The 12,194-nt window shown below is 38.1% G+C and overlaps 1 protein-coding gene across 9 annotated transcripts in view; it reads left to right on the top strand.

The window, feature by feature from the left end:
- Nucleotides 1-12,194, top strand: part of RPS6KC1 (ribosomal protein S6 kinase C1) — a 92,340-nt gene that overhangs the window by 70,940 nt on the left and 9,206 nt on the right. For 8 of the 9 annotated variants that reach the window (XM_050893341.1, XM_050893344.1, XM_050893343.1 and 5 more), the window contains 2 exons: nt 1,595-3,172; nt 3,444-3,533. In XM_050893341.1, coding sequence (XP_050749298.1) covers nt 1,595-3,172; nt 3,444-3,533 — 1,668 coding nt within the window. The remainder of the gene's footprint in view (nt 1-1,594; nt 3,173-3,443; nt 3,534-12,194) is intronic. The other variant, XM_050893342.1, reaches the window with a different exon arrangement.

Below are 12,194 nucleotides of genomic sequence, written 5' to 3'. Positions count from 1 at the left end.
CTTATGCGATACAGTGGTCAGTATAGCAGTTCTTGTTCCCTTCTCTAGGAGCATTGCTTCCGTTTGCTCCTGTTCGTTTGCCTGGCATCCTTTCTCATCATCTTCTAGAAGGTGGCAAGGGTCATTCTGGCCTCCTAAGTCTGTTTCTAGCTTATGGCAGAAACCATGGGGATTAATAGATCTAAATTGTCATTTTTACCATTGGACTGAAGCTGTTAGAATTCCCTCTTAATATTTTTAATATACTTAGTTTCACCACAACCAGCAAGATTCCCCCCCCCTTCAAAAACAAGTCTTGTCTTAGCCAGGGGGATGGAGGGCAAGAAAACTCCACATTATATTATTCAAATTCATTTTTAAAGTATCAAGGTTTTTCTGCCTTTGATAAGTTATTTTTGAAATACCTGGGCATACAGAAAACCTGTTCCTAGGCAAAGAAAAATACTTTCTTCTTTTATTGTACTTTTTAAAGGAATTTTGCCTGATATGAAGAGTGTTTAAAAATAACTATTAAAGTCTGTATTTTGGAAAAATATAAAACTCTGTTTTATCCAAATAAGTTAAAAAAAAAAAAAACAAAACAAGAAAAACCAATCAAAACTTTGCAGATGCCCAGTGGGCTGGATACTTTTTTCTTCTACAAAGATTTTGTTAGAACTCCTGCATTTTCCAGAATTTCTGTACAATCTTTTAAATTGAAATGTCTTGACTTTGCATTTTTCCATAAGTTATCAAATGTGGCTTTCTAGCTTCAAGCCTAATTCTTTGGAACGTGCAAGAGATGCAGTAACTTCTTGATTTGTTTTGTGCAAATTATGTTTTGTAATCTGCAAGGTTTTTTTATATGTACAATGTTTGGAAACATAGAGTCCTATCTTGTATTTTTAAAATGTAACTATTACTTTTGGAGCTGTAACTTTCTTAGAGTCTTTGATGTGAAGGAACTGGTTTGCCAGTGTAACTTACACAAGGATTTATCAATACTCTAATGCAGCAAGCAAGGCGTAAAAACCTTTCTTGAGTTCTGAAGTTAAAGGGAGAAATACATCCATATTTAACTCAAAAAACACTTCTTCAAAGAGAGAAACAGATCTTTAAAATATCCTGCTAATAGGTAATTCCCTTCCCCTTACCAAACTTGCTAATTAGTAGTTTTTAGTCCGTCTCCCCTCATGTTGCTCATGAGCTTGGAGCTGTGATACAGAAGTATTTAGTACAGGCAGAACTGGTGATGGGCACTAAACCATTTGATCTTCCTTAGTTTTTGCTTTCTTTTGAGACAGCAGATGGAGAGTAGTCACCACCATGCAACTTGAGACAGACTCTGAAATGAGACTTTACTGAAGTTTAAAAAAAAAAAAAAGACAGCTTAATCTCAGATGCAGCTCTTTAAATATTTATGTATTAATACAAATCTGCTTGAAAAGCAAGTTGTGGTCCCTGTAATTATTCCTCCTGAGGTAGCGGATCCAACTTGCTCTATGGGCATAAGGAGGTAGTGTATTGTGACAATGAGGGTATTTGCCTGTTTCATAATGAGACTGATTCTGTTTTGTGTGAAATTAAGAGATTCTCCCCCCGCCTTTTCTTGCAGGAGGAAAACTGTGGTCTTATGTCAGTAAGTTCTTAAACAGAAGTCCCGAAGAGAGCTTTGAAATTCCTGAACCCAGAACATCCAGTTCAACTAAAGTTTACCTGGAGCAGCCAACACCAAGTCCTAAAGAAATCAGTAGCAGCACTGATTCCAGAGAAAGCTACGGGGAGAGCACACTGAAGGTGGTCCCGCTGAAGAGCAGCCTAACGCCAAGCTCTCAGGATGACAGCAGCAACCAGGAAGATGGCCAAGAGAGTTCGAAGTGGATGGACTCAGGATCCAGCTCAGAAGAAGAGTGCACTACTAGTTACTTAACGTTATGCAATGAATATGGGCAAGAAAAAATTGATTCTGGCTCTCTAAATGAGGAACCGGTGGTTAAACCGGGGACCGAAGGTCTAAATACCAAAGAGAGAAGTTGCTTACAGAAATACAGTGTCATTGGCAGTGATAGCTTCACCTCTCAGATTGCATCTCAGGAACGAAAGCTTTTCATTGACGATGCTGAGTCGGAAAAAGCTAGCCCTACTAGGATATTGGACTCATTAACTAAATCAAAGAACAGCCCCATGGAACTCTTCAGGATAGACAGCAAAGATAGCACTAGTGAGCTCCTGGGGCTTGATTTTGGAGAAAAATTATATAACCTGAAATCGGAACCTTTGAGGCCATTGTTTTCTGTCCCAGATCATGACAGAAGCTTGGATGCCCTAGAGAACAAAACGGGTGTGAGAGCTCATGACACCATAAGCAGGGGTTCAAACGACTCTGTGCCAGTTATCTCCTTTAAGGATGCTGCTTTTGATGATGTAAATAGCGTTGATGAAGGAAGGCCTGATCTCCTAATAAATTTACCCAGTACGTCTGATGAAACAGAAGAGGCAGCAGTGTCAAGGCCAGCAAAGTTTACAAAAACTGATAGGGACATGTTGGAAGTAAAGTTATTAGAAACACCTGATGTCTTACAATTAAATAATTCTGCAGAGCCGTGCAAAGCATTTGATCAAGAGCCAAATCATGTGGCACCAGAAGTGGGTGATTCTTCCTGCAAGGAAGCAAATGGACAAAGTGGTGTCGCTCAGGGAGCTCTTGGGACCCTCTTTACATCTGAGCAAGAGGTAGGTAGTTCAGAAGACGGGGCTCTGTTTCAAGGGCTTGGAGCCTGCTCCTTAAACGTGACAAGCAAAGAAGAAAGTTTATTTGTTTCCAACCCACTCTCAGGTGCTCAAGATGTTAGCTTGGACGGAGACACGTTAAGAAATGAAGCAGTGTTGCTGTTTTCCGATCAAACTGAAGACTTTGAGAAAGAGGGAACAGACCTGGCTTTGTTACCAGCAGCTGAAAGTGAAAAGACAGCACCAAAGAGGGAAGACAAAATAGCAGTAGCAGGGGAGAAGGAAATACATCAAATTTTTCAGGACCTCGACGAAAGATTAGCGATAACCTCCAGGTTTTATATCCCAGAGGATTGCATTCAAAGATGGGCAGCTGAAATGGTTGTAGCCCTTGATGCTTTACATAGAGAAGGAATTGTGTGCCGCGATTTGAACCCAAACAACATCTTATTGAATGATAGAGGTCAGGAACTTTTGCAAATGCATTTCTTTTTATTCGCTGTTGCTTCCAATTAACTGAGTAGGCGTTTTATCTTGTAATTAGTATCTTCATTTCCTGTCTAGAGCTTCATTATCAGTGCAGCAAATTCACCCCCAGTAATAGCTTCTAGTACTTAATGATGCCATTATTCTTAATGATACTGTTTTTAGCTACAAAAGGAGTAATTACAGTTCACTTCTGCAGAAAATGGAAGGGAAAAATGTTTTGATTTCTCCTGTCGTTTTGTTTTTAGGACACATTCAGCTAACGTATTTTAGCAGGTGGAGGGAGGTTGAAGATTCCTGTGACAACGATGCCATAGAGAGAATGTACTGTGCCCCAGGTTAGAGCAATCACCTACAATGTTTCACTTGGAAAGTAGATTAGCAGCTCTCATTTTCTCACGGAGCCTCTATAGCATAGAGCTCGAGATCATGCAATATCTCAATTTTCTTTGCTTTTTCCTGAATGTCTTAAAAAACTAGAGGGCTCATAACTGCTTTATTGTTGAACTGTGGTGGTGTTTGTTAGATCATTTCCATAAAGTGTAATTGTATTGAATGTCTTGTTTAAGCAAATTTAAGGAATGTTTTGTTTTCTTGCAGTTATTTGCTATGTGTAAGTACATCTTGATAACTGAAAAGAGCAAATAAGAGAAAGGGCAGACTGAAAAGATGACACTAAGAGCCTTAAAAAATACAAAAATTTATACATGCAAAGAACATGGGGGAAAAAAGATCACAGCAGTTTGAAAAATACAACCCTAATAGGCTCAGAGATGCCTCTGACATTTTTGATGAGCTACAGTGGGCTTTGAAATAGTTTAGAGAGCTCTTTTCTTAGAACTGCTTTCATCAATCATGAGGGTGATAAAATCAATATCTCTTGGGTTTTTATAGCAAGGATAGCACTTGAAACCGAGCCCTCCCTCTTTTCCTTTTTCCAATTTATTTTCTGCTAATATAGTGGTCAAATGGTAGTGACAGCCAAAAATCAGGTGTTTTACTTATAACTTCGTATTTTAAAAATTTCATAGCTAGCTTAAAACTAGTTTTAGAGTTGAAATGACTACTGGGAGGCTATTCAGATTTTCAGTTTCTGTTTTTTATTCTGAATTTGAAATGCCAACGTACTCTTTCTGCTGAGCGCGTGGTCTGGCTAGGCATTGCAGCTTGCCATGCAGGTAGCCCTCAAGCTCAGAGTCTGCAAATGTTCTTGGAAAACTTTAGGAATAAAAGTTACCAGCAGTGGAAGTTCTGAACTTAGTTTGGCATCAGGTGTTTATTCTGTGACTTAGTCCCACAACTGAAATACAGTAAAGAACTGCTCTCTGTGAATAAAGATGGTAGGATCTCAACAAAAATTTGAATGCTAGCCTCTTGAGATAAATAGTAAATAAAATCTTTTCTATCCAGGTGCAAGTCAAGAGGGCAGGTATTGTAGAAAAGAATTCTTTTTACTTATCAAAGCAAACCCAACACCTTCGTTCTACCCTCACCCCACTTTAATTCAAGAACAAGAAAATTGGAGGATCCCAGCAATTCTTGTGGATGTTAAATAGAAATGTGTCCTGGTTGCCAGCGTGTGTGACGTCCTGTTAGAAAGAGGCGTTTTCCTGCCTCCCTAACCCAGCGTCGAACAAAGTGCTCCCTAGTTGAGTAGTAGCAAAGATGGAAGTGCAGCCTTTTCCCACCCTGTCATCATTAATGAGCTGTGAAAGTCAAAGCTTAATTTTTCTGTATTTTAATGAGGATCGAAAGAGAGGCTTTTTTTGCCCCCTAAGCCCCAACCAGCCAACTCCTGCAGTAATTAAGTGTTTAGGGAGCAGTTGAAATAATATTTAGAAGTCCCCAAATGCAAGAATAAAGTTTTCCGCACCATCATTATTTCCACCTCACAGCACAGGTGTGGTATCCATCCAGGCTTTTCTTGGTTAAGTTGCCCTCTCCTCTCCGCCCTCTCTGCCCTACCCCAAGCTGCAGTTTGCTTTGCGTGTCTGTAACTGGTGAGCTGTAAGATGAAGATTTGCAAGTGCAAATACTAGATATATGCAAGATGGCTGAATTGATACTGCTCTATGATTCTTACCTTTCATATTTCTTGATCTTAATGTTATCTCTGCAAAGCGTACTCTTATTTTAGTGTAGCTATTTCATGCTAATTTTTGCGTAGGAGAGTAATACTTGGTATAGCTTAGCAGTACAAAATATGTTTTGGAGCCAAGTGCCATTCTATTCTGAGCAATGATTTAATACCTGTACTTTCAATAATGGTGTATGGCTGAGTCCAAAGCAGCTTTCTTAGGGCGGCTGCTGCTGGTAAATCTTGCTGTAGAACTTCTAATCAGTATTAAAAAAATAATCATGTTAGTGGGCTTTCTTTAGGCTCCGATGTTACAGGAAAAAAAAAACCCCTTAGTTAGATGATCCTTTTTCATTTTAAGGAGTGTACCATGTCCGTGGAATCCATGTCTCCCCTTTTATCATGGTAGCATTGCTCCTCAAGCTGCTTCTTGGAATAAGGATTTTGAAATTATACTTGTGCTTCAGTTCAGTACACTAAGAGAAATTGGCAAGTTCGGGATTTTTTTATTCTTTTTAAGTTGCTTTTTAAAACTGATCGTAAAAGTTTCTCAAGCTTGCTTTTTTCCCGCTGAAGGAGGGGCTGCAGTTTTGTAGAGGTGAACAAGTGATCTTCACAAAATTTCATCAGGTCTTATGATTTCTTATCATAATACAACACAGTGACTAAATAAAATGACTCAAAGTGAGTCTTTATCTTGTTTTGAATTTTCCTGGTGTTTCCAGTATTGTGTGCTGTGTTGCCCTACCTCTGGGTACTCAGCCTTCCCTCTCCTTTTCTCTCCTAACTGAAGGATGCAGTGAAACTTGGCTTGTAAAATTTTGTCCCCATGTGTTTAGCTTGGTGTGTGTTTTCATCCGAGTTCGGGATAGAATAGGATTTGGATATAACTTGTACGTTACGTGATTTCAATGTTATGTTATTTAAATGCACTCGTTAAAAGTATGCAAGAAAGGGAAGATGTCTTTATCAAAACACTGTCTTTTAGGGTCTGGTGGTAGAGACTGAGAACAGATGATAAGTCTTGGGATGCAGTTCTTTTTCTGCATTGCTTTTTGAGGAGCAGATTTTGGAGGCAGAAAAAGGAGAGGATGAACGTGAAATTTAAACAGATTGCAGGATATCTTCAATTTAAAATAGGTAGGAAATTGTATTGCAGAGTTATGTGAAAGATGTAAAAATGTATTTGAAACAATTTTATCTTTTTAATTGATAAGGTTTCAGGTGTTTCTTTTTTACAGCACAAGTTACAAAGTGCTTAGCAGTGAAGTGCCTGAGGACATATTTAAATTTTAAGTCGCTTTATTGGTTGAAGGAGAACATGGAGTCTAAATTCTACAATTTGTATATCAGAATCTAATTCCTGGAGGGGCTAGGGATAATAATGTATTAATGTTGAAGCTTTTCAGACCCAGGGGAGAACGAGGTCCAACTACATGGAGCTTGCTTGCAGGATCTAGGATTTTGTGTTTGAGGCTTTCAGTACCCCAGGTTGTAACCCTGTATTAAAGCAAAGCAAGGTAGTATTGGTACAGAAACAGTGATCTGATCCTTGCCATGGTGAATAGCAAGGACTTGCTCAGCTCTTGTTATCCTACAAAAAGCAGAGAGGCAATGTGACTGCATATGTAGAAAAGAGATTATGCAGTGTGTGTATAAAATAATAGAACAAATGCAAACATTATAAATGGAGAAGTGTCAAAAAGATGAGGGAAGAGATAATTTAAAAAGCTGCATACCGTTCCCTGCTAGCAATATAATTAATTTTGTATGAAATAGCAGTTGTCATTTTATATCGTGCATAAATTAAAAGCAGGGCTAAATCTGTCGCAAGAAGTGGCACTTCTCCACTGTTGACGGCAGGTGGCATTGTACCATTAATGGATTTTACTGTTGCACTTGGTGGCTCTAATTTGCCTAACTTCACGTAAGAACTGGAGACGAAGATGCGGTTTGTTTGTAATGATTTGCATATCAAGAATTGTACTCGCAAGCTCAGAGTCGTGGTGTGTTATAGTGCTGTTGAATCTGTTGGTAAAGCTGGATAACTCTCTTTACTCCTGCATAGCTCTACTCAATAAAAAAAAAAGTTAATGCTGAACGAACTACTGCAACAACAAAGCTATCTGCAGATGCGTAAAAGTAGCGCCTGTGCTATACTTTGATTAATGGCCAAACTAAATCTTTGCTGTTCACCTATGATAAGTCAAATGTTGTTTCTCTAACCCACAAGGGAAATGATGGATTATAAATCATCCCCTATAAACTCAACACCACTTCAAGTAAAACTGTGAGGGTTTTGGCCAAGAATAACCTATGTAAAGAATTTTAAAGAAGAAATTAAGCACTTGTAATGGAGAATTTCTGCTGTGTTAATATGGTTAAGCTGACTAGTGTGAGGTTTATGAGTTTTATTCTTTAACTTTCCTCCTCTTTATAGTAATTTTGTTTTCTGAATGTTTTAAAGTGTGCTAAGCAGCTGATGTCTGAATACAAAGTTATTAGCAGATCAGATGAGAATGATTCACTTCTGTTTAAACAGCCTTTTGCTCTCCATGCCCCCTGAGAACTCTTATCACATATTTGTCCAAAAAACCCTACAAAAACTAACAAAAAATCCCTTGCGTTATCCACCTGCCTGGTGGCTGATAGTATCAGCAATGTATCTCTTTATCTCTTGGTTAATGTGCCTTGGTATTCTGAAGGGGGGAAAATTCCAGTAACAGATTCAATTTACACGAACAGAAACTTGAGCAAATGCCAGCCTAGCAGGGGGGCCATTATTCTGCTCTATAAATAAGTTTAAAAAAGAAACAAACACACACACAAACCTGTGAATCAACATGTTTTGGTCTAATTGAGGGAAAAGCAAGATAGATGAATTTTGAAATGCAAATGATCACCTTCTGTTATTTAAGTATCGGTTTTGCCAACTTTGTGATCTTAAATATAAAGAGTTGTCACCTTTTAAATGGAGTAATAATTATATTCCATTCTTGACAGTCATGATTTTTAAAATCAAATTGGTAACTTTTTAAAAAAAAGCTCCTTCATAGTATGCTTAATACCTCTGAGAAAGACAAAATTGTCTACAGCCACAGCCTAGTCAAGGCTGTCTTCAACTGAAACAGATTAAGCTGAGGATTTACTCATAAAGAGAAATCTTTTAGGTACTTTTTCGATCTAACCTGTGAAGCGTCATGTTGTAGAAGCAGCTTGCTGGTCTAACATCTTGTGTAAATACGGTGTGTGAATGAGATGTTTTATTTACACTCTCCGAGTTCTTGTTCCAGCAGCAGGGACGCGTTCTGTTGCATCCCGGTAGTTTTTTCAGAGGATGAGATTTCAGAACTGGGCTGCCTTTGGAGTCTTTTTTCTTTCTTGTCCAAACAATGAGTTTTCACCAGACTGTGTTTACTAAAAACTGGAGATTTGCTTGTTGAGATCGTAAAGCCAAAGGGAGCTTAGCTTCATAGAAAATGTAAGTAGGAAACTGGCCATCAGTAATGCATCATATTATTCTGATGCTTTCATAAGCTGTGTGCTATAATCAAGCCTTATTTGTACGAACTAGCCTTCACAGAAGCCCGCACATAAATGTATGGTATATTTGGTTTTATCTAACCTGCTACTAATTGTACACAATGCAAAACCGAAGCAAAAAGAAGACTTTGTGGGTAAAGGATTTTGTTCCAAAAAAGACCAAAATGTTTCAATGTGCAACCTGATTTTCATACTCCCAAATGAAGATGTCGCTTCTGCTCTTAGACAATTGAAAATACAGATGCAAAGTGCAGCTGATAACCTAAAACATATGGCATGAAAATAAAAATTGGTACGTCGCTATTATTAGCCTGTATGCTATAATTTTTATTTACTGAATAAGGAAAAAATGGTTTGCCTCTGTTTACCAAATAGATATTTGATACTGGAAAACCTGCATATTATTTGTGTATGTGTTTTTCAGTAGGAGTTTGCAGGCGCTCATTAAATCTGCTATTCTGTATTATAGTAATTTAATTTGAGTAGATTGTTTAAGAAGCAAAATAACTGTGGTAGATTAAAGAGCCATTGACCCTGAGAGGTGTCGAGGGGTGGGCTGCTCTTGTGGTTAGAGTGTAAGACTGGACTTCCTAGATTTTATCTCTGACTCCGTCCTAGCTTTTTGTGTGACATTAATGTCTCGGGATAATCCTAAAAAGGAAAGGAAAAAACAGGGCAGGTGAATGAGCTTTGAGCAGCAAAGACAGAAGGATGGACTAGCTTGATTTGAAAAGCGCTGGCAATAAGAAGCAGGACTAAACATTAACATGAAAAATATATGGCTGGCATGAATAACGAGGAAAGGTCTGGAGCTGCAGAAAAAGTACTGATTATTGTGAAGCTGGGAATAACAACTTTACAACAACCATTTGGAGTGGTACAGCTCTCCAAAGACACCTGAGTGTCCCACAGAAAAGTGACAACTGACTGCTCCCAAAATAGCAAGATGTCGTGAACCTGGAGTAGGTAATTGAAAGCATAGGCCTGGGGAGAGAATCAGGTATTTTCTGAAAATAATCTAATGTGGTTTGGCACTCAGGCCTGTTGTAAGTACACTACACGTTTCAGGTGAAGTACATGTTCGTGTGGTTTTTTGTAGACTCTGTAACTAGAATAAGCAGTAAGATGTACAGAAGCTGTTGATTTGTAAAAATCTGGTATTTTAGTCCTGCTGACATAAAAGCCAGTTAATAACTCTGGAAGAAACTGTAATTTACCTGTGTGGTGTGGTTGTTTTTGTTTTTTATTTATGTTCTTTTTAAATTTTTTAATTATTATTATTATTATTACTACTACAGATGGGGCTAAAACTTGAAGACAGTATAGAAGATGCCTTTTGAAAATAAATGGAGCTAGCTGAAAGGTTAATTAGTGTTTGCTTTGTTTTGATAACAGAGCAGTAAAAAGTTCTTTGTCTCTCTTGTCACCTGATTATTTTAGAGGAAGTTTTAATTCCATCTTGGGCTGCTAAAAGGAAGAAAGAACACAGTTCCCTCTATTAATATTTTTTTTTTCTTTTAGTGACATGAGGAAATTTCTTCCAAAGAGGAACATAGATCCTCATATGTTTTTGAATACCTTTAAGATGAAACTTCCTATTTCCATAGTCCATTTGATCTTAGCAGATGTTCATTGGACTTGCCTCACTACTTTATTGTTTAAAGACCATGTTAAACTTTTTATACTTAACTGTAGATGGTTCAATACTGTGTTTTATAAATTGCTAAAGCATTTTAGGCAAAGCATTATGGCCAGATTGCTTGTGTGATGTGTTATTTAGTGACTGTATCTTACGATATCTTGGCTGACTGAGTCTGCCTAGAGTAAATTAGCTTGGACTCATTTTACTTGGTTGTCTGCAAATGCTCCTTTACATATATAGATATTAAAATATGATAAAATAGTAAGCTTTTAAAATTAAATGAGTGTAAGGTAAATAGAATTTCCGAAGCGACTCTAATGGTTTTTCGTGCAATACTGTTTATCTTAATGGCCACAGAAGGGGAAAACATTGTGTCTGATGTTTTCAGGGTGTTGGACAAGTCCATTTCCTCCTGAATGATTTCAGACAGCTGATGGTAGTTCAGATGGGTCTCCTTGTTTTCTTGTCAGTGCAGAAACGACACTTGAAGGTATGCTGTTTCTGCTTGAAACACGGGGTAAGGGAAGGGGTATCCTCAGGTTTTGAAATTCTTATCAATCTACCAAGAATCAAATGGTTCCCTTCTTAATTCCAGGAAAACCACCTCAATGCAAAGCTGTTCCTGACTCTTAGGTGTTTGGAGAAGCAGTACTTCCACCTAGAGCCTATTTGCTTGTGAGCTGACTTCAGATGCGTTTTTTTGGATGTTACAGTTTATCCTACAAAGTTTTTGATTGAGTTCTCAAGCCATCTGGCCTGAGTTGCACAGTGAATGTCTAAGTCCACCTTTAAGCCTGGCTTCTTTTATGTTAACTAGTGTTTGTGTGTGCTGGTCGGGAGGCCTTATTGTCAGCCCTGGAGGAAACTGTATTTGGGAGAAAATATTTGAGGTGTGGTAGTAAAAGCCTTTGAAATCCTTCAGCATGAAGGATATATTTCAGGTTAAGGTGCTGTAGAAAGAATGAGAAAATCAGCCTTGGTGTTACGGTTAATAACTTTGTCAAGGATGTGCGTTCAAGAGAGGAGAAGTTCTGCTTTTTTACTTTAGAACTGGCACTTCTGTTTAAAAATACAGAGAGTTGTGAGCTACGTATCCCTTATCAGGAAGTAAGGTATTACTGTGTGTAATGCAAATAATGAGATAAGTATGAAAACCATAAAGAAATGGCTTTTCAGTTGAGACCAGCTGCTCTGGAAGGAGGACAGTGCTGGGTAGCGAAGGTGTTTACCTGTACCATCTGTCTCTATCTGAACCTGATAGCATTTTACAAATCTCCTTCCCTTCAGTTACTCCAACGGCTGCTGTTGAAATTGCTTCTGTGCAGGAATTTAGCATTGCTGTTGACATGTGCTACTTGGTGCTAGATGTTGTATGGGCATGCATCGGGAAGGGAGAAAGAAGCAAGCTCTCCCTTTTAATGAAGTTGCAGTAAAGTTGGAAGAGCTACTGATTTTTTTTTCCCCCACCCTACTTTTTTATTTCTCTGATTTAAAAGGATTTTGTATTTGAGAATGATACGAGTGGTCTTTTTTTTCTGCAAATTTTGTACTGCTAGTCCTAGAAACACCAACATTGTGCACATGTGTGCGCACGCTTGTTTGTACAAATGTGGATAAGGTCCTTGATTTCAAGGTTCATGAAGTAAAGAATTGGCACAAATACTCCCATGTTATTCACTTAAGCTTATGGGTTGCTACCATTTATTGTCTAAATTACTTTGCTGAGGGATTGAGATG

This window comes from Gymnogyps californianus, chromosome 3 (assembly GCF_018139145.2).
Source record: "Gymnogyps californianus isolate 813 chromosome 3, ASM1813914v2, whole genome shotgun sequence".
Lineage (NCBI taxonomy): Eukaryota > Metazoa > Chordata > Aves > Accipitriformes > Cathartidae > Gymnogyps > Gymnogyps californianus.
The sequence above is the reverse complement of the archived record's forward strand: the minus strand, read 5'-3'. Positions and strand labels throughout refer to the sequence as shown.